Here is a 17749-nt window from a genome sequence, read left to right on the forward strand (position 1 = left end):
GTCCAAATCGTAGGTGTCCCTTCGCAGGAATTCATCACGTTCCCATGCGCAGGGGTCACTCGACAGTTGTCGAATGCCTCGTGTCCTCTCAAAGAGCTTCCGCCAGACCCAACGAGAACCCCCCTTGGGAAGCAGAGATGCGAGACGTCAGCTCCTGGATCGCTGGGTAGGGATCGAGACAAGGAGCTGGTCTCCTCGCTGCCGGCCGTCCCTGTGCGTCTACTGAAGTTAATGGGATTGGGCCAATCTGCAGCCGCTGAGCGCCTGGCCTGCAAAGAGCAGGGCTGTGAACGGCCCCAACACAAACATCTGCTTCTCCTTCCGGCCCTCTCCTTGAGAGCGAGATTCCCAGAAGCACAGAGGGCAGGTAGGTGCCCGTCCCCTACTGAAAGGCAATGGGAGTTGGGAGCCGAACCCTCCTTTGTGCCTTTGAAAAATGACCCCTAACGCCTGGCAGCATCAGCCAGGGTGACCGTGGTTTGTCACACTCCCGCTGGGCAGAGACGCTAACGCTGTTCTGAACGACTCCTCTCTGATGGACGGTCACAGCCGCCTATCGAACCAGCATTACCCGGCTTCTCCCACATCCCTGCTAACGCTACTTGGACGTGATACATTTGGGTAAAGTAAGATCCCAGAGGCCAGGAAGCGGCTGGATCAGAATAAAAGCATCTAGGAAGAAGGGCTGTTCCAAGTCTATCGTGTCTGGGAGGATGCTTTAACCGCGGAGGTGGTGGAGTGACGCCAAGCCTCTGTAAACAGTCTTCGTTCATAAACACTGGATGTCTTAACACGGCTCTCCAGGGCAAAGGTTGAATATGTCTAATGCTCTTTGGATTGCTCGGGATTATTCCACACCTGGTAGCAGACAATGAACTGGAACCAAATGTGATCCCTGTTTAACCACTAACTCCCCAGCCCCGCAGTAGCTTAGAGAGGGCATCCACCGTGTCACAGGCAGAGCAGCATGTAAAATTGTCCTTAGCAGCTGGGGTTTGCCAGATCTTCCCTTTCCAGACTGCATGATCACAGCGCAGTGTCATGTCCATAGAGTCACGATCGATTTAGACCTGTCTGAGTTAGCAGCCAATGAAAGAATCGCTTATCGCAGCTGTCGAGAGCAAGGTATGAATTTGAAGAGATTTGGACCCTGTTTCTAGATACATTTGGATACCAAGTGTTGAGATGGTTCAAAGAATGCCATATGGCCATTCCATCTCCCACTCCTCCTTTTCTTTCCCCTCCGATTCCCTCTTTCCCTCCTCTCCCTATTCACGTATGTCGTCTCCTGTATTAGCGCTATTCCGCCCACCCAAGCGTGCTATGTCTATGTAGTACCATCTGGTTTTGTATTTCTGCTCTTGCAGCGTAAGCAAGTTGTAAAACTGTGAGATCATGCACTTGGACTGGCGGGCCTGCGTCGTGTCCAGTACTGGGAAAGACACAAGCTGTCGCTCAGTCTCCTTTTTGCACTTTTCATTGTCTGGTTCTCTATGCAAATTAGAGTCCGCGCAGGGGGCAGGTGACTGGATGAAATCACTGCAAAGGGGGGCTGCCTCGCCAGCTGCAGCAATGGAGATTTAGGTTAGACGTTAGGGGAAAGTCGCTCACTCTCAGGGTAGTTAAGTTCTGAACCGGGCTTCCAAGGGAGGCTGTGAAATTCCCAACGCTGGAGGTTTTGAGGAACGGGTTGGACAAACCCGTCAGGGATGGTCTAGAGTTACCTGGTCTTGCCTCAGCGCAGGGGCCTGGACTGGATGTCTTCTCAAGGTCCCTTCCAGCTCGACCTGTCTATGGTTCGACGCCTCCTGCCATGTGGCAGGGTATAACTTTTGTAGCCCTCTTCCAGGTCATGTGACTGGGGCCAGCTAAGCGTGGGGCTAGGATCTGTGGTCCGTTCCCAGCCCTACTGGGTGTCACACCATGCTCCAGACGCTGGGATAGGCGGCGGTGTCTTATTTCAGTCAGTAGGGTAAATCCAGGCCGGCGCATGAGCTGCTTTGTCTGCAGCGTGGCAAGTTCTGAATGCCTGATTTAGGTCCAGGCTGTTACAACATCCCTTGGGCTGCTCCTAGCTCTGCATTTCTGCACGCGAGCGGTGTGTCCCTCAGTACACTTACACAACCCCAAACCACCCCGACAGGAGCGACCCATTTCTCTCCACAGCCCAGAGCCAGCTTAGGAATGCAGCTTTCCTCTGCCCCACTAGGTCTGCCTGGAAGAAGAGCCATTGGAGAAAAGGAAACATCTCTAACAAGTAACCAGGTGTGCAGAAGAGTCTGAGGAGATGACAGACACCCTGTGTACTCATCATGCCATACAGGGCATGGGAACACAGAGCAAACTTGCCACACCTTGGCCAGGGGCAGGGGCGGTGCACAGGTCAGCATTTTGCAAAGTCGGACCCAGCATGTGATGTGTAAGGCATTTCGGGCCATCTTCTGCTCTCCGTTGTACATCTGGAGTCCTTTGAAGTCACACAAGAGCAGCATCTGCCCCGTAGGGAGGCCACGGGCCACTCCCAATTCATCTGGCCAACCAGGAAAGGCTCCAGTGGTGTAATTTTGATGCAAGCCGGCTTCCCAGCTAGACAGAGAGTGGGGGTCAGGCAGCAGGGCTGCCAGGCTGCAGTATTTACGCCTTCCCCTGGCAGCCCAAATCCAGATGCCAGACTTCATGATTTCCAGAATCATTTTGTTCATTTTATTTGTTGTTAGGGTAGTGCCCAGGGGCCCAGCTGAGGTCAGGGGCCCATTGTGCTGGGTGCTGGACAGACTCAAAGGCAGAGACAATCTCTGCCCCAGAGAGCTTGCAATCTGGATAGACCAGACAGACAAAGGCTGGGAGAAGAGAGAGGCAATTGTGAACGTCAGCTGTACTGTGGAGATGGACTCATGTTCGAACCTCAACTCCAACCAGCCCAGCACACTCGGCGGTTCAACACCTAGACACAGAGCCATTGCGTGGGAGGGCTACGTCCTGGCCTCCAGGTTGCCACTGGCAAGAGGTGCCCGTATTTAGGACGTGGTGTAATGTTAGCCATAAGCCTGAATCTGGGGCCAGGCTGGCAAAGAGAAAAGGGCTCATGGCCTGGAGCAGAGGACTTTCCAGAAGGTGGATTTTTCTGTCCCAGGACAGATCCACTCTGTCTGTCTAGGCTCAGTGACTCTGTAGTGCCCATCACCTTGGTATCAGAATGCTGAAGACGTCAATGCAAAGCGCTGTCTGTAGCAGACTCTGCTCTTCTTGTCCGCCAGGTCCGGGAAGCTCCCCTAAGGGGTGGGGTTTATTGGGATGTTCTGGGTGGAGGCTTGGTCAAAGAGGTGGGTTCTGCAGCGTGCTCTGAATGGGGCCACGTGCTGGCTGGGGTTAGTCCATGGGGGGCTCATTGAGTGCCCTGGGCAGGGAATTCTCACTGACGGGCAGAAGCCAGGAGAGAGCAGCACGTGCCGGTGGAGTGGATGGGAGAGTCTCCCAGAAAGCCCGTTTCCAACCAGCAGAGCGGGTCTGTTGCAGGAGTTTCATCACTGCCGCCTCCATCCGGTCCCTGGGACTCCCCCAGGGCCCCAGCTCATGCCCTGTCTGCAGTCCCGGGTCTAGAACTTCCTTTCATCCCCAGCCTGCACTGGACTCTCCAACGTACGTTACTGCTGCTGTGTAAACCCGTTCGCTGCACTGAGCTCTCGCTGGGAGGGCAGCTGGGTGAACACGCTTTGGTCGCCATTCGAACATGCCATGACAGGATAACATCCGCCCTGCGAGCCATGGCCAAGCCAAGCGGGGGTGAGTCAGGGAACGCAGCATGAATGGCCTGGAAGCAGCGTGCTCAATGGAACATTCCTGGTTTGATGGCACAGAGACAAAAGCCAGAGCTAGTCATCGCTATCGTGAGTCACACAGAGACTTCCCCGGCTACACGGTAAAGGCAGCTGGTGCACGCCAATGCCTGTTTTCCACGTACAGGTTCCAATGCGCAAGGAGCCGTGCTAAACACACAGAGATTCCAGGTCTCCCAGCTGTTCCGCAGATGTCAGCTATTGTTGTTCTTCAGTGATGTGAAACTCGGGGCAGGTTTGGGGCTTGAGGCTTTTAAAACTAAGGCTGAAAGGTTCGTATTAATGGGACCCAGCATGTGACGTCCAAACCCAGAGCGAAATGACAGCAACAGGGCAGTGGGCCAAAGGGCTCTTGGAACGTACGATGCCGTAGTAGCAGGGCCCAGCCTGCCCCAGCTGCCGGGAGCGTGATGCTACCATCCAACGCCCCTGGCCAGGGCCTGGGAATTTCCTTCTCCTCTCGGTTTCCCACTTGGAGATCCGGATTGGAAGCTTAAATGGAGGAGAACTACAGCAATGGCCCAGGGGGCTGAGCACCCGATTCTGCGTGGACAGAAAGGCCCTGAAGGGGGGATTCCTCTCCTCCTGTTTCCGGATTCTGGGCCCTTTACTTCCAGTCTTGTGCTGGCGAGCGAGCAATGGCCGTGGGAAGGAAGGGGCCCATCTGGGAGGCTTTGCAACGGTTCAGGAGTCAGCATCAGGCAGCGCTTCCCGCCCGCCATGAGCCCTCTGGGGTGAGCGTCAGCTATTGCGACTGGCTCGGGACCCATGTCCCCACATGCAGCTCTAGGGCAGCCTGCCACGCAGCTGAGCACCAACGGAACCGATCAGCCCTGGCACCCTGAAGGGAGGGGGGCAGGAGCAGAGCCTGACTGGAACAGAATTGCCCCCAAATGTGTCTCCTCCAGGACGGGCTGAATCACCCCCAAATTACCAATCCGGGGGCCCGTCTCCCCTCCCCCAACACTCGCAGGACCTGATCCAAAGGGCAGTGGAGTCAAGGGCAGTCTGTCCATTGACACCAGTGAGATTTGAACCAGGCCCTTGCTGCTTATCCCTGCTCTCTCAGGGCCTGTCTTCCCTGCCGTTCCCGCAGGCTCTCCAACGGCATCTCCCCGCCACACACACCAACCTGCCACTCGCGGTTCCTTGTGCTTTCAGGCCTGGTCCACACACGGCTTCCACTGGGGCTGGGAACCTGCCCGCTTGGCAGAGACAGGCAGGCGAGGCCACTCAGGTGCTGGGAGACCTCCAACACCTCCCACGATTTGATCCCCCCACGCGCCCCGGAGAGACGCGTCCTCCCAGGCCTCACTGGGAAAGAATGCTGGAGCGGCTCAGCTCCCCGCAGCACAAAGCAGCGCGGGACATGCCTCCTGATGTCCTGGCGACAGACCCCGGCTGGGCTCGGCTCACCCAGGGGCTCAGGGCCCACCGCCCGAGTTAACCACAGTGAAGACATGCTCTGCGCTCTCCCTCCCGCCTCTCTCTAGACAGACAGGCGCTAGGAGGAATGCAACAGGGACAGCCCCCTGCGCTCCAACATCCCGTCTAACAGCGCCAAAATATCCCTGGACAAGTGGCCTGTGAGCAGCGGCAAGTTCTGTGCCTGAGTCACCGTAGAGCGGAGAGCAGCCCGGAGTGGGCTGGGTTTACAGAGGGCTGCGCTCTGCTAGGGAAGCCTTTGTAAATATTAGTCTTACAGACGGGTCCTGCAAAAACCATAAATGACAAAGAAATGTGCAGCCACTTACTGCTGCTGTAAAAATAGCCAGCCCGGGAGCCCAGCAGCTCGGCGAGGGCCAGGAGCCAGGGACGCGATGAACAGTACACAGGAAGGCAAGCAGAGATGGGGCCAGCCAGGCTGCCAGCCCCACACCGTGTTTCTGACTACAGAGCAGCCGTTCTCAGCCAGAGGCTGTGTCTGTGGCGAGAAGGCAGAGGCCTGGCCTGCGACCCCTTCCCGCTTCCACTGAGCGCAGATAACAGCAGCTGCTGCCCGGGGCAGCGCCATGCAGGGCCCTGAGGATGGGAACTCTGCCAGCTCCCGAGGGGTGGCTGGGAGCCCGTGAGCTCCGACGACGCGCTAATCCCAGCAGCGCTGTCACAGGAGGCAGATTCCTTCCTGACCCCATTTCGTGATCCCCTCACATCACGTGGCGGATGAGAGTGGAAACTCCCCCCAGGCATCCCAACTCCCGTCACCGACTTGCTGTCGTTTATCCGCATATCTGTTTCGTATACACCAGTGAAGCTATTTGCAGCAGCAAATGCCCCGAGTTACTTGTGGTGTTGCATTCAAAGTTATTCTGAGGGGCAGAGCTAGCTCCGGCTCTGTCTGGCTGGCAGCACGCTCACCGCTTTGCTGAAAGGCCTGAGTTCACGTCCCTCACCAACACTGGGCCCTGTGGCCAGCGCTTGACAGTACAGTGCTGTAGGGTTAGGTTGGGTTGCACTGTTCAAGGTGCCTCCCGGCAACTCTTCAGATGTGGCCCAAAGGAAGAATTCACCCGTCTCCGCCTTTCGATTTGCCGTACCTGCCTCTGTGCGGCAAAGGAGATGTTAAATGTTGCAACTCCCCTGCCTGAGTGTTGCTTTCCTCCTGAGACATCAGAGAGAACAGCACAGTAAACAGGGGAAGAATTATTTAGAGGTGAAGAAGGGGCAGCAATGCTGAGTAACGCCCTGAAACACCCAACTATGGTTGTTCTGACCTCAGCAGAGCTGTACCAGTATCCCTATAATCCCAGCTGTGACGGCGGGAGCTGCAGGCTGGAACAGTGGGGCTGGGAACAGGAGCTACTGAGCGCTGGCGAGGAAGGTGGGGAAACTGAACAGGAACGAAATTCTTGGCAAGAAAAAGTGGCTCAGAAAGAGCAGTGGGGAAACCCTGCCAGCTCAGACACATCACGCTCCCTGAATGCTACTCCCCCCCGTGAAACCTGAATAAACTGCTGGGACAGAGCAAACACAGGGCAGCTGCACTGGCCAGCCAGCATCAGGCAGCAGAGGGCATGATACACATCAGTGAAGGCAGGTTCCCATGTTTGGGGTACAGATCCAGTCTGGGGAGAGCTGGCTTCTTAGCTGGCCAGTGACTCCGTCTCCTCCGCTGTAGCCCAGCTGCAGCATCTGGTAAAATCATTGTTCCCACCCAGCACAAATGAACAAATCCCACTGACCTCTACGGAGCAGATCCCGCCTGCAAGAGCCGCCCTCCTGCACCTCCCTGACGCTGACCATCCTGCCCTTCCCTGCATACCGGCCGCCTGCGCCAGGATGGTGGGGCATTATTTACAGCAGAATAAACAATCCCTCGGCTTTACTGGGCACGCGCTCCCTCAGCCTGACACGCTGCAGAGCAGCTCGGGCTCTGTCTTGCAGCCTGGCTGAGAAACGCCTGCCTGCCGGGAGAGTTGAGGAATTTCCCCCCTTTTCTGCTCAGTTTCACCCTTGTGAGACAAGACCAAGTCCTTTTCTAAGTATCTCGGCTCCTAGCCCTGGGGCCTCCCGTCTCTGCCTTCACCCCGTCTGCCCAGCTCTCTGGGGTCAGCCCCAGCCTTTCCTCTCGCTACTGATTCCCCCCCCCACTTGCAGTGTCCCCCCCAGCCATGACCCTGCTAGTCTCCTAGTTACAGCCCCCCACACCCCACCCTCAGCTCCTGAGGCTGCCCCCCCCCCCAACCACTGGTGCTTGCACCAGGTCTAGCAACTGCGGGAGCGTCTCAGCAGAAGCCCAGTGCAGACGCAGGCAGCTGAAGAGCGACTGACCCTTAGATGCCCTGCAGCAGTCTGAGCCAGCGCTCTCGCTCGCAGGGCCTGTCTCCCTGAGACAGCGCCCTAGTGTCGCCTGCCCAGTCAGCTCCAGCGTCCCCCCCCCCCCTCGTGTTCTTGCTGAATGTCCCCAGGGCCGGTCCCATTGCAGCTTCCTCCTGGCAGACAAGTGCTGGCGTGTGCTCGTCCGGGTGCAGTGACCCACCCAGCCATTCTGCACTGCTCCCACCTGCCTGCTTAGCTGTGAACGCACCCACCGGTGCCTAGTCCCAGGGAGGGATTGTCAGGGGCGTGGGGGCCCAGCACTGCCCATCCAACGGCTGTGACGTGGGGCTCATGACATTGTCCCTGCACATTCAGACTCCAGCCCGCTCCCCTCCTCCCGCATGGCCAGTGCTTGGGAGAGATGCTGCTGGGGTGTGGGCAGGGGCAGTGGCAAGCTGCCTAGCGCATCACCAGTCCCCTTCCTCTCTGCGACAGAGGCTCAGAGCCACTGCCAGCTCCCCGGTGCCAGACGGGGGACAGTGAGGCGGGGAGAAGAAACGCCACAAATGCAGCTTAGTGACATGAAAACTTCCTACCAACTTTTAGGAAGTTGAAAGTCGCAGCTAAGCTGTCTGCGCTCCTGGCGCTGCGCTTTCCCACGGGCTTTGAGGAAGTCTCTCCAGAGGGCTGGCTGTGTGGAAAGGTCCCTCTTTGTCTTCCTGCCTCGCAGGTTTGCAGAAGCTGCACTGAGCTGCTACCACAGAACGCAGAAATGTGACAGGCCATGGCACCGCCCAGCCCAGCGTGCTCTCTCATCCCTCCCCTGGAGAGGGATTTGCCAGCTGCAGAGTGGCTTTTCCACCCATTAATCCTGTCCCCCCAACTCTGCCCACACACCGAAATCCTGACCCGCAGTGCCCTTGCAATACCAGACCGTGGGCCAATGCACCGTGCTGCTAATGCGTCGGATTCCTGTCCTGCAGCTGCCCCTTGTCCTGCACTGCTTTACAGAGTTACTAATGCACCCTGGTCCTGTCCAACAGCGTCCCTTACAGCTCTGCCACAGCATCTTTAGCGGCTGGCCGAGTTCACCCCGGTATGAAGTGTAACTCCACTGATGCCAGTGCAGCATTTCCCACTGAAAGCTGCTGTGAGTTTGGCTTTTGGTCTCTGCTGAGCAGAATGTGCCAGCCAGATGGTGCTCGTCTCGTACCACATACAGGACTGAGATGGCCACCATCAGATTCATGCGCCTTGTCACCTGCCCCAAGGCTGAACTGGTCTCTGGTGGAGAAATCTACAGCTCTTGCCCAACTGCAGAAGCCATCCCACTTCTCCGCAAGACAGCAGGTCGGCAGATGTCCAGGCTGGGTTAGTTCGCGCCAAATTTCTCCATCCCAGCCTTTGGGTCTGCACCACAGGAAGAGGCTGCGTGGCTGTCTGCTCCGCTCTGCTCTCGTATAGCTAGTAAAGGTCATCGCTCACCCACCTCAGAGCGTGGGAACTGGGCCCGTTTACAACATCACACACTGAATGAGAGCAACGCAGACAAAACCTTTGGGGTGAAGCAACAAATTGGCTTCTTCCTTCCGTGGTCCCGCTTTGCTACCCTCCTCCTTTTCTTTGTTCTCATGTCTGAAAGGAAGCAGACTTCAAATGGGTGTGTCTACACTGCATTGTAATACCAGGTTTACAACGGCTGCCTGGACCCAGCTCTCACAGCCGTGCCAACGGGTTCACACTGCGCCACGCAGACCGTCTGACTCGGCTCTGCAGCTTGAGATGCATCCACGCTGCAAGGTGACGGATGGGGCTTGGACCTGAGTCGCAGGGTCCTACGACCCAGGTCCTGCGTGCTTGCTGACCCCAGTCAGGCTGAGCTGTGTGTGGATGGAAGGGGGGTAGTCAGAGACCAGGCTTAGTGCGCGTGTGGACATGCCCCCTCACTCGAGCACTGGTGAAAGGCGCTAGGACAGCGGTTTTCAAGCTTTCGTCATTTGCGGCCCCCTAAAAACAGCCGTCTTTCCTCTTTCCAGCACACACAGTGCCAGGGAGTTCCCACTTCAGGGGTTGTTGGTTCTTATGAGGGGTGGGGGGGACACACCTTCCACTAGAGGCCATGCTCTCCAGCACACACCCGCACACAGCCGCGCGGCCAGACCTCAGCGAAGAGCGCAGGCGCAGTGAGCAGGGACAGCTAGAGTGGAAAGCAATCCCTGCAGTCCCAGGCCAATTCAATGGGGCTCAGGAAGCAAAGAAATTCTCCTTCAGCTTTTAGGCAAACCCAGCCTGCTACAACACGATCCCATCCCACACTTCCTCTTCGACTGACTCCCGCAGGGCAGCTTTCTGCACAGTTGTCATTTCCTGCCCCTCCATTAGCACTTCCGTGCTCTGGCTGGCACTGAAGACAGCGATGTCAAAGTACTACATGAGCGAGCCCGTCCTGGGGCGAGTTCCCGACACGAGAGGTTTGCTGGTGTCAGACAGGCAGCTGGGCCACGTGCTCTGGGCCGTGGCTCCATTAGGAATGCTTTACGGCAGAGGAGTACCGGGATATTATACCGGCAAAGCATTCCTCGTGTGGACACAGCTATACCAGCAAAGCTGTGCTCTGCACCACTCTAGTAAAACCACCCACCCCAAGCGAAACACGCGCTCGAGGTAAGAGCGCAGCTTTACCACTGGACTGTCTACACCAGGGACTTCTGCTGGAGCAGCCATGGATCACACCCTGGACCGCCAAGTCTGGAGCGCAGACCCGGCCTTAGAGGAGACACTAGGATGATGATAGATGGGCAGGACTTTCCAGACCTCCTCCTCTCTTGAGCTTTGGACATCCCTGCTTATAACACCCCCCGACGGAAGAAGCACAAGGTCCACTGTGAAGTCCACCTGGGACTGGCCCATCTGTTTCACGCGGGAGGCATTCAGATGCTGTGGTAATGGGCACAGTACAAAACCCTTGGACAGAGAAATGAACCTGAGCCAGACAATTCAGCAGATGTCAATTGGGAATTCCCCCATAGTGGGGGGGGGTGGCTAGGTTGGGCACTTCAGCACAGGGCCCCTGGCCAGAGAACATGACACTTTATTACACCCAAGTGTAAAATACACCTGAGCCCATAAGGTGGTTGTAGAAAAGGAAAGTAAGCTAAAGAACCTGGATTCTTTGAGGGGCTGTTTCCCCGCCAACCCTTTGTAATTTCAACCTGTGGTTTTGGTGAACTCCGTTATTTCCAGTGGAAAATCAGCAACATTTGGAACTAGTCCACGGCCTGCGCATTCTGGAATGCGTGTTTTGTTTGAGGAAGGATGGAAAATTGTCCCCTGAAAGACGTATTTGAATTGAGTGTTCCCACCACGGCCCCAGAGGAAATTCCACTCTGCGCTGCGCTCCAGGAGCACACGGCTGGGTAGAGCTGGGCTCCTCCAGGGACGTTTGGGTTTTACAGTGGCTCAGACGGTGCGTGCTGCTGCTGTGCCACCGCTGGCCTTTCACAAGTCAGTCCTTGATGCGGTTTGGAGCTGGTGCTGCTCTGATGAGAAGTGGCTAGGCTCTGTCGGAGCCGGGCCATTACAAAGCAGAACCGCACAGAGACTTTAGTAACAAACCAAAGGCCCAGGAGACAGCAGCAGCCCCGCAGCCGCAGCGGTTATCTGGGGCTGGCAGCGGCAGACAGCCCTCGTTCCAAGCTGCTTCCCCTCCGAGCAGGGCAAGCACTGCACGCTCAAGGGGAGTCAGCGCTACCCTGCCAGCTCTGCTCTGAGTCACGCAGGGCCATGGCCAGGGTTCGATCCATTTCGATGGATGGGCACCTGGGCTGAATAAAAACCATGTCAAAACTCAGCGAGGACCTTGGCCGGGGTATTCTTCCTGTGTGTGTTTGTGTTTCTCCTTTCCCTCTGCACTCAGCTGCATCACACCCCAGCCTGTCTCCTGTCCCCTTCCCCGTGCTACATGTCAGCATCCCCACCGGCCTCGAACTCGGAGCTGGTGTGGAGACGGCTGGTGCCCGTCATGCGAAGGACGGGTGGCTGGAGAGAGCCAGATTTGCATTCCAGCCCCTGGGCCTGTGGCTGGGCAGGGGGCAAGCTCCGACCTGGCTATTTGCCTGCGGGGGGGGGGGCAAGACAGCCTCGGATCTGGGGCCCGGGAGGGAGCCCAGTGCGCAGCGGCCAGTACTGGTGGGAGCAGCTGCCAGGCAGGAGCTAGGAGCCATGCTGCTGTCCAGTTACAGCCCCTGCTGGCAGCAGGCCCCCTCCTCGTCCAGACTCAGCGCACCAGAGGCCAGGCGGGGTTTTGCAGAGGGTTCTTTGATCTATAGCCACGGGCAATGGGCCCGATTCGGGGGCTGCCAAAGTCAACGGGCGTTTGCACCCTGGCTGCAGGGGGACCAGGATTTTGCCCAGCGCCTCCAGCTCTGATGCAGTGTGCCGGCACCTGACCGCTCTTTCCTGTGCTGCGTTTCCATCTGTCGCAAAGATCCCAGTAAAACCATCACCACCGGGCTATGTGGGCACAAACCCACTGGCCCTGCTCTTACCAGCAGCACTGGTGGCTCCTACAGCCAGCTGAATCGAGCCACGTGGCGTAGCCAGTGGATAACGCTATGGAGGGTATTCTACGCTGAGGGGCTGTCTAGATGCAGTCAGTGCACGGCAAGCTGGGCTGGCAAGCGCCTCCGCCCCAGCCTGCCGCCTGCTCAGGGCTCACGCAGACCTTGCTGCCGCACACTGGAAGCTCTGGAGCGAGCTGGGAGCGACCCCGCTGTGCAAGAGGAGGCGATCAAAGCGGCCGGCGGCAGTGTAGGGCGAGGACCCGCTCAGGAAGGACCTGCCCGTGCCGGTCTTTGCACCCCACGCTGTCCGGTCTCAGGAACGGAGCCGAACTGGCAGGGGTATCCAGAGCGATGAATGCAGTGGGCCTCACGAAAGCCATGTTCAGGACACCCCCCCTCTCTATAACTCATCTGAGCCAAGCCAGGCACCTGGGGGTGAGTGACAGGAGAGCCCTGGGCTCCCCTGAACTTGCACGAAAACTCTCCACCCGCCGCCGAGAGCCAGGTGCGCCTTTGTCCCACCACGCAGGGTGCTCGGTGCTCGAGGCTGCAGCACTCCTGGGGGGTCCCTCAGGGAGGCCGGCTGCAGGTTGGCCCAGCAGTTCTGTCCCGTGGCCCCTGGCGGTGCTAGCACTGCTCCTTGCCCAGGGCATCGCACGTTGAGGGTGGAGCTGGCTGCCGTCTGCTCTAGCTTATGCCCATCGGGGCAGCCCCTGGGCTCCCGTCCCAGCCTGGCCCCCGCCCGTGGGCAAAGCTGCCATGCTGCTCTGACAGCCCCAGTGAGCCCGCCTGGCAGAGGCACAGCTCCGCTTCGTGTGCCCTCCTTCCCCTCTGGACGGCCCCCTGCCTTCCCTTCAGCCGCAGGGTCCGGTTTGTTATTTTTCCCATTGAATTCGCCTTGCTCAATTCAGGACTTGGGCAGAAACGCTGCCAAGAGCCGCCGAGGAGCCGCGCGGGCTCGCCGGAGAAGTGAGAGGGAACGTGAGCCTCGCCGGAGGCACAATTCTCTGCTCACGCCAAGACACACAGATGTCCTAGGCCATGGGCAGCCCTGGCGCTGGGGCGACTCCAACCCAGCCTGGACACAGCACTCGAGAGCACGCTGAAGGGCCATGTGGTCGGGGCCACCTCTTCCCTCGTGATTCTGGCCCCGCGGGCTCCGTGTGCGGCCCTGAACCTCCCCTGGGTGGAGAGCTGCTTACAGGGTGAGCCCTCAAGGAGCTAGTTCTGCTGGAGCCCGTAGGCCAGGGCACAGGAGCGCCTGCCCCAGGACCACTGCTGGCCAGTCGTCAGCCCCGAAACCCACCTCCCTGGGTCCATCAGTAGAAAAATGCTGCCAGAAATGACAAGACGGAACCCAGCCAAACCCGGGGCCACGGTCTCGGTTCTGCTACCTCCTACCCAGCACTTCCCGGGTCCGTGCCCCACGCCTGTGCCCCACACGGTCCCTCCAGTGTCCGTGCCCCACGCCTGTGCCCCACACGGTCCCTCCAGTGTCCGTGCCCCACGCCTGTGCCCCACACGGTCCCTCCAGTGTCCGTGCCCCACGCCTGTGCCCTACCAGCCCCACACCGGCACCCTCTGTAGCTTGCAGCCGGTGCAACGCGGCTCCCCCTTCACCCCGATCTCCTCCCCAGCAGCAAAGCCAGGAGCCCCTGCAGGTGCACGGCGCTGCTCGGGAAGCGGAGCGGCGCTGCCGGGCCGGACGGGGTACGGTACCTGCTGCGGGGCTCGCCAGGCTGACGCAGGCTCTCAGCAGCACGCCCAGGGCGAAGGAGAGGCACAGCCCTGCAATGCAGAGAGGAGAAGCCCTTGGTAGTAACTCCCGGACGGGGCGGGGCAGGGGGCGCCCCCAGGTCCCGCTACTTACGGCTCATGGTGAGAGTCGCTCCCAGACACGCTCCGGCAGCTCGTCCCCGGCTGCCTCTGGCTCCGCCGGCTGCGCAGCGCGGAGTCCAGGCACGGCGGCCCTGCCTCCTCCTCTCCCCACTCCCACTTCTTCTTCTTCTCCCCCCTCCGGCTCCTCCCTCTGCCCCGGCCAGCTGCTGCCGCCGCCGCCAGGAGGTTCCGGACAGCCCGGCCCGGCTCCGCACTGGCCCCTGCATCGCTTCGGGCTGTGCTTGGCTGGCATCTTGCCGTGCCAGCGAAAGGGCCTCGTGTAGACGCAGCTAGACCGGCCCAAAGCGGCCTGGGCTGGGCCGGCTGGCGGGGGTGCGGGAGCCGGGCGAAACTGTGTCAGCACAAATCCTCCAGGCTGCAGCTGCACGGGGGGGTTGCCAGGCCGGGGGCACCAGCAAACCCTCCCCTGCAGACTAGGCCTGGCTCCCCAGCCCCGGCCCCCTCTGCTCTCCCTGCTCTGCTGCTTCCCTGAAGCAGCCTGTGCCTGGCGGACGGCCCCAGCCCGAACCATGGATGAGGTGTGAGGCCCAGCCCAGCCCAGTCTCGGTGGCCCTTTAGGGCAGCTGCATGTGTCTGTGTTTCCTCCCGTTCCATTGTTTGGAGACCAAATGTTTGGAACCCAGGTGCCCGGCTGCCTCCACTGGAGAGTTTGCACGAAGCTCAGGCTTGCGCTGCGCAGCTCAGGTCTCTGGCCTCCAACTGCTTCCCAGGCGTGGCAGGCCAGGCCTTGTGCCCTGTGTTTTCCACAGATGCAGGCATCGCCTAGCAAGAGACGCCGGCGGGCCAGCTCGCATTATGGGCTTTGTCAGCGTTTCCTCTGCCAGCCGGAATTGCTATAAACGTAATGCCGGTTTAAAGTGAATCAGGCTGGGCCTCAGCAGCTGCACGGGAATTTGCATAGGGAACAGAGGAGTTAGCACATTGAAACAGCCCAATCCACCCATCTGTTCTGGCACCTTGTCTTCAATCACAGCCACTGCCATGTGCTCGAAGAGGGCATCGTCCGCCACTCTGCAGCGCGCTGAGCGGTGCTGTGAGGAGGGGGAAGTGCATTGCTCACTGCAGCTGGTGATCGGTGTAAGCCAAGCTGCTGTAGCGCTGCCGAGCTCTGCACGCACCCTCACACCGCGCGATGCGTATCCTTGCCGTAGCATCTTGCATGCTCAGCACCTTCTTAACAAGATGCTCTCAGGGCTGAAATTTCCCACCCGCGGTCTCTGCCCAGAGGTGAATCTCAAGGCTCTGGCTGAGGGAAATCGTTTGGGTCACCTTGTAAGTTATCCAAATAGGAATAAAATATTGTAGCAAATCTGCAGCCATCTAAGGGCCATCACTGTTGTCACTCTGCTGTTTGCTGTGGTCATACAGAGCTTCTGAGTGATGGCATAGATACTCCTGCTCCTCATCGGGTGAACTAAAGGAGACGGTTCATTAGCTCTTAGCTGTATAGGGCCCATGACACATAATTAGGCAGTTCTGATTCCACCCAGTCTCCCTCTGTCTCTCTCTCTCTCGCGCGCACACACACACACACTTTACTTACAGTGCTATACCTTGGATTTCAAGGCACTTTTGCAGAGCAGCACTCACTCATACAGCTCGTCATTGTGGTGACGACTGTGGTGAAGATTTAGTCCATGCACGTGCCCTGGACAGCGAGGAAATGACACGCTAACAGCTCTGCAATTCTCAGCCTCAAGAGCGGCCTCAAGGGGCCTGAGCCAAGGAGGCCTTGTTCCCCACATGCCTGCCTTTGAACTCATTGTCATGGAGGCTTTGCTAAACCTGCACCGGCACCTGGGGCTGACTCACGGGGGAAGCTGCCCCGAGGTGAGGGGTGGGGGCATCATGGGTCACTTGAAGGACCGGGAAGGGAGATGAGTTTCTCAGTAAAACGGAGGGCCTGAGGTGTCTCTATGGATGCGGTCCATCTTGACGTTCCTTTCCAAGTGCAGGTGTCCCCACCCTCTAATCCTAGGCTCCCTGGGGCTCTGAGCCCAGCCAAAGCTGCAGGAGGCCAGGGAGCTGTGAGGAAGGATGGTGCAGTGGTTAGAGAGCTAGCCTGAGCCTTGAGAGAGCTGGGTTTAATTCCCTCCTCTGCCACAGGCTTCCTGTGTACCCTTAGGCAAGTCACTTAGCCTCTCTGTGAACTCCTTGTCTGTACAGTGCCTCACAGGGGTGTTGTGAGGAGAAAGACGGCGAGGTGCTGAGCTACTACAATGATGGGAGGTGATGTCATTACCTGCATCGCTTGTACACTGTGGCCCACGGGCTCCTGGGGCCTCTTGGCTGGGCTCTGAGGTGAGTAGATCCCTGGGGCGGCCCAGTGGCTGGTGGCATGCACCAGATCTGCTCATTGCTCTGTTGTGAAAGCCAGCACTTGATAACTGGCAAGATGGGTCTTGAAAGCCCCTGGCAGGGCTGGCCTGGATAAGAGCTGTCCACCATCGTCTGGGCCGGAGCCACTCCTGCTGGGCCAGAGCCTGACCTTGGAGTTGCTGTTTGAGTTTTGCTGTGCGCTTTGCCCAGATGGTTCCTGTCAGGGCTCGGCGGCGAAAGCCTGGGCGCGCCTAGACATGTTTGTTAAGACTATCTCATGCTGCACCTTCCCTCAGCTTGGCTTTATCAAAGCATTGCCTATTCTTCTCACCCTGGCAGGAAGCTCTGGACGGGGCTAGATCCATGCTGAGAATTTCCTTTGATTTATATAACAAGAGCCTCTCAAGTGCTTATTCCTCCAGGGGCTGGCGGCCAAGAAGTCACCTGTCTTTGCTTTGTTTGCATGGTGGTGGTAGCGGTTGGGTTGGGGTCACGTACTGGCCCCCATCACTTTGGTGGGTCCACGCAGGAGCATGACATCTGCAGGATCTCCAGCCCCGAGCGTTTCAGGCGCCCCCAAACATAAATAAATCATAACAATGGTATTCTCTTGTGGCTTTCTGCTCTTGGAGTCCTTAGGGTCACGCTCGCCACCGATTTTCAAGCTTTGTTCTGCAACCCCGGGCGCTAGGAATGGACTTTTTAAAAAATGAAAGCTGAGATTCTCCCACAGTCTCTTGCTGCCAGAACCTGGGGCTTTAATTAAAGGAAGCCATATAGCATGAGACTCACTATGAACTCATAATGATATTATCATGAGTCTTGTGATATTTGGTGTTTTTCTTCAAGCTCCAGCTCCTGGAGTCAGGTGATTTCATGAGAATCTCAGCTTTCTTTGACAAAACTGGTTAGCTTCTAGCCTTCACAACTGCAGAGAAAAACTCAAAAACATGACTTGAATGCACTTCAAAGGCTCAAAAACTAGAAAGCGAGTGAAATGTATTATGACATGCAAACGGTGTATTTTTTTTTTTTAAATTGCCTGATTTGTAAGCCAGTCTCGTGTGTTTTGGAGGCCTGACTCATGAATTTGAGATGCTCGAGGACAGCAATATTGTAAATGGGTCAGGGGAGGCAGAGGGACTATGGAGAGGAGAGAAGAGACAGTGGAGGCGGAGAGAGCCCATCATAGCTGTTAGTTAGCATGAGTTTGAATGTGCTGCCACAATTGTGTATGGCATTTTACAGGGAATCCCTTTACAGTATAAGGCATTTGTAGCCCACAGAGCTAGCCTGCTTGCTTCCTTGTAGCTTTATTTATGGGTTTGACTGTTTGTTCTGTTCAGATACGAGATTTACAGGTACGAGATTTAC

General features: G+C 57.8%; 1 protein-coding gene across 2 annotated transcripts in view; it reads right to left on the minus strand.

Moving 5' to 3' along the window:
* The window catches only part of PTGS1 (prostaglandin-endoperoxide synthase 1), a 28904-nt gene extending 14203 nt beyond the window's left edge, over positions 1–14701 (minus strand). The window contains exons 1-2 of one of the 2 annotated variants that reach the window (XM_067541743.1): positions 14028–14701; positions 13877–13945 (exon numbers count right to left, since the gene is read on the minus strand). In XM_067541743.1, the coding sequence (XP_067397844.1) occupies positions 13877–13945; positions 14028–14262 (304 nt within the window). In that variant the 5' untranslated portion in view covers positions 14263–14701. Of the gene's footprint in view, positions 1–7018; positions 7239–13876; positions 13946–14027 lie in introns of those variants that run through there. The other variant, XM_067541744.1, reaches the window with a different exon arrangement.
* Positions 14702–17749: the final 3048 nt, after the last annotated feature.

This window comes from Emydura macquarii, unplaced genomic scaffold, assembly GCF_026122565.2.
Source record: "Emydura macquarii macquarii isolate MOO-44397 ecotype Brisbane River unplaced genomic scaffold, CSIRO-AGI_Emac_v2 contig_691, whole genome shotgun sequence".
NCBI lineage: Eukaryota > Metazoa > Chordata > Testudines > Chelidae > Emydura > Emydura macquarii.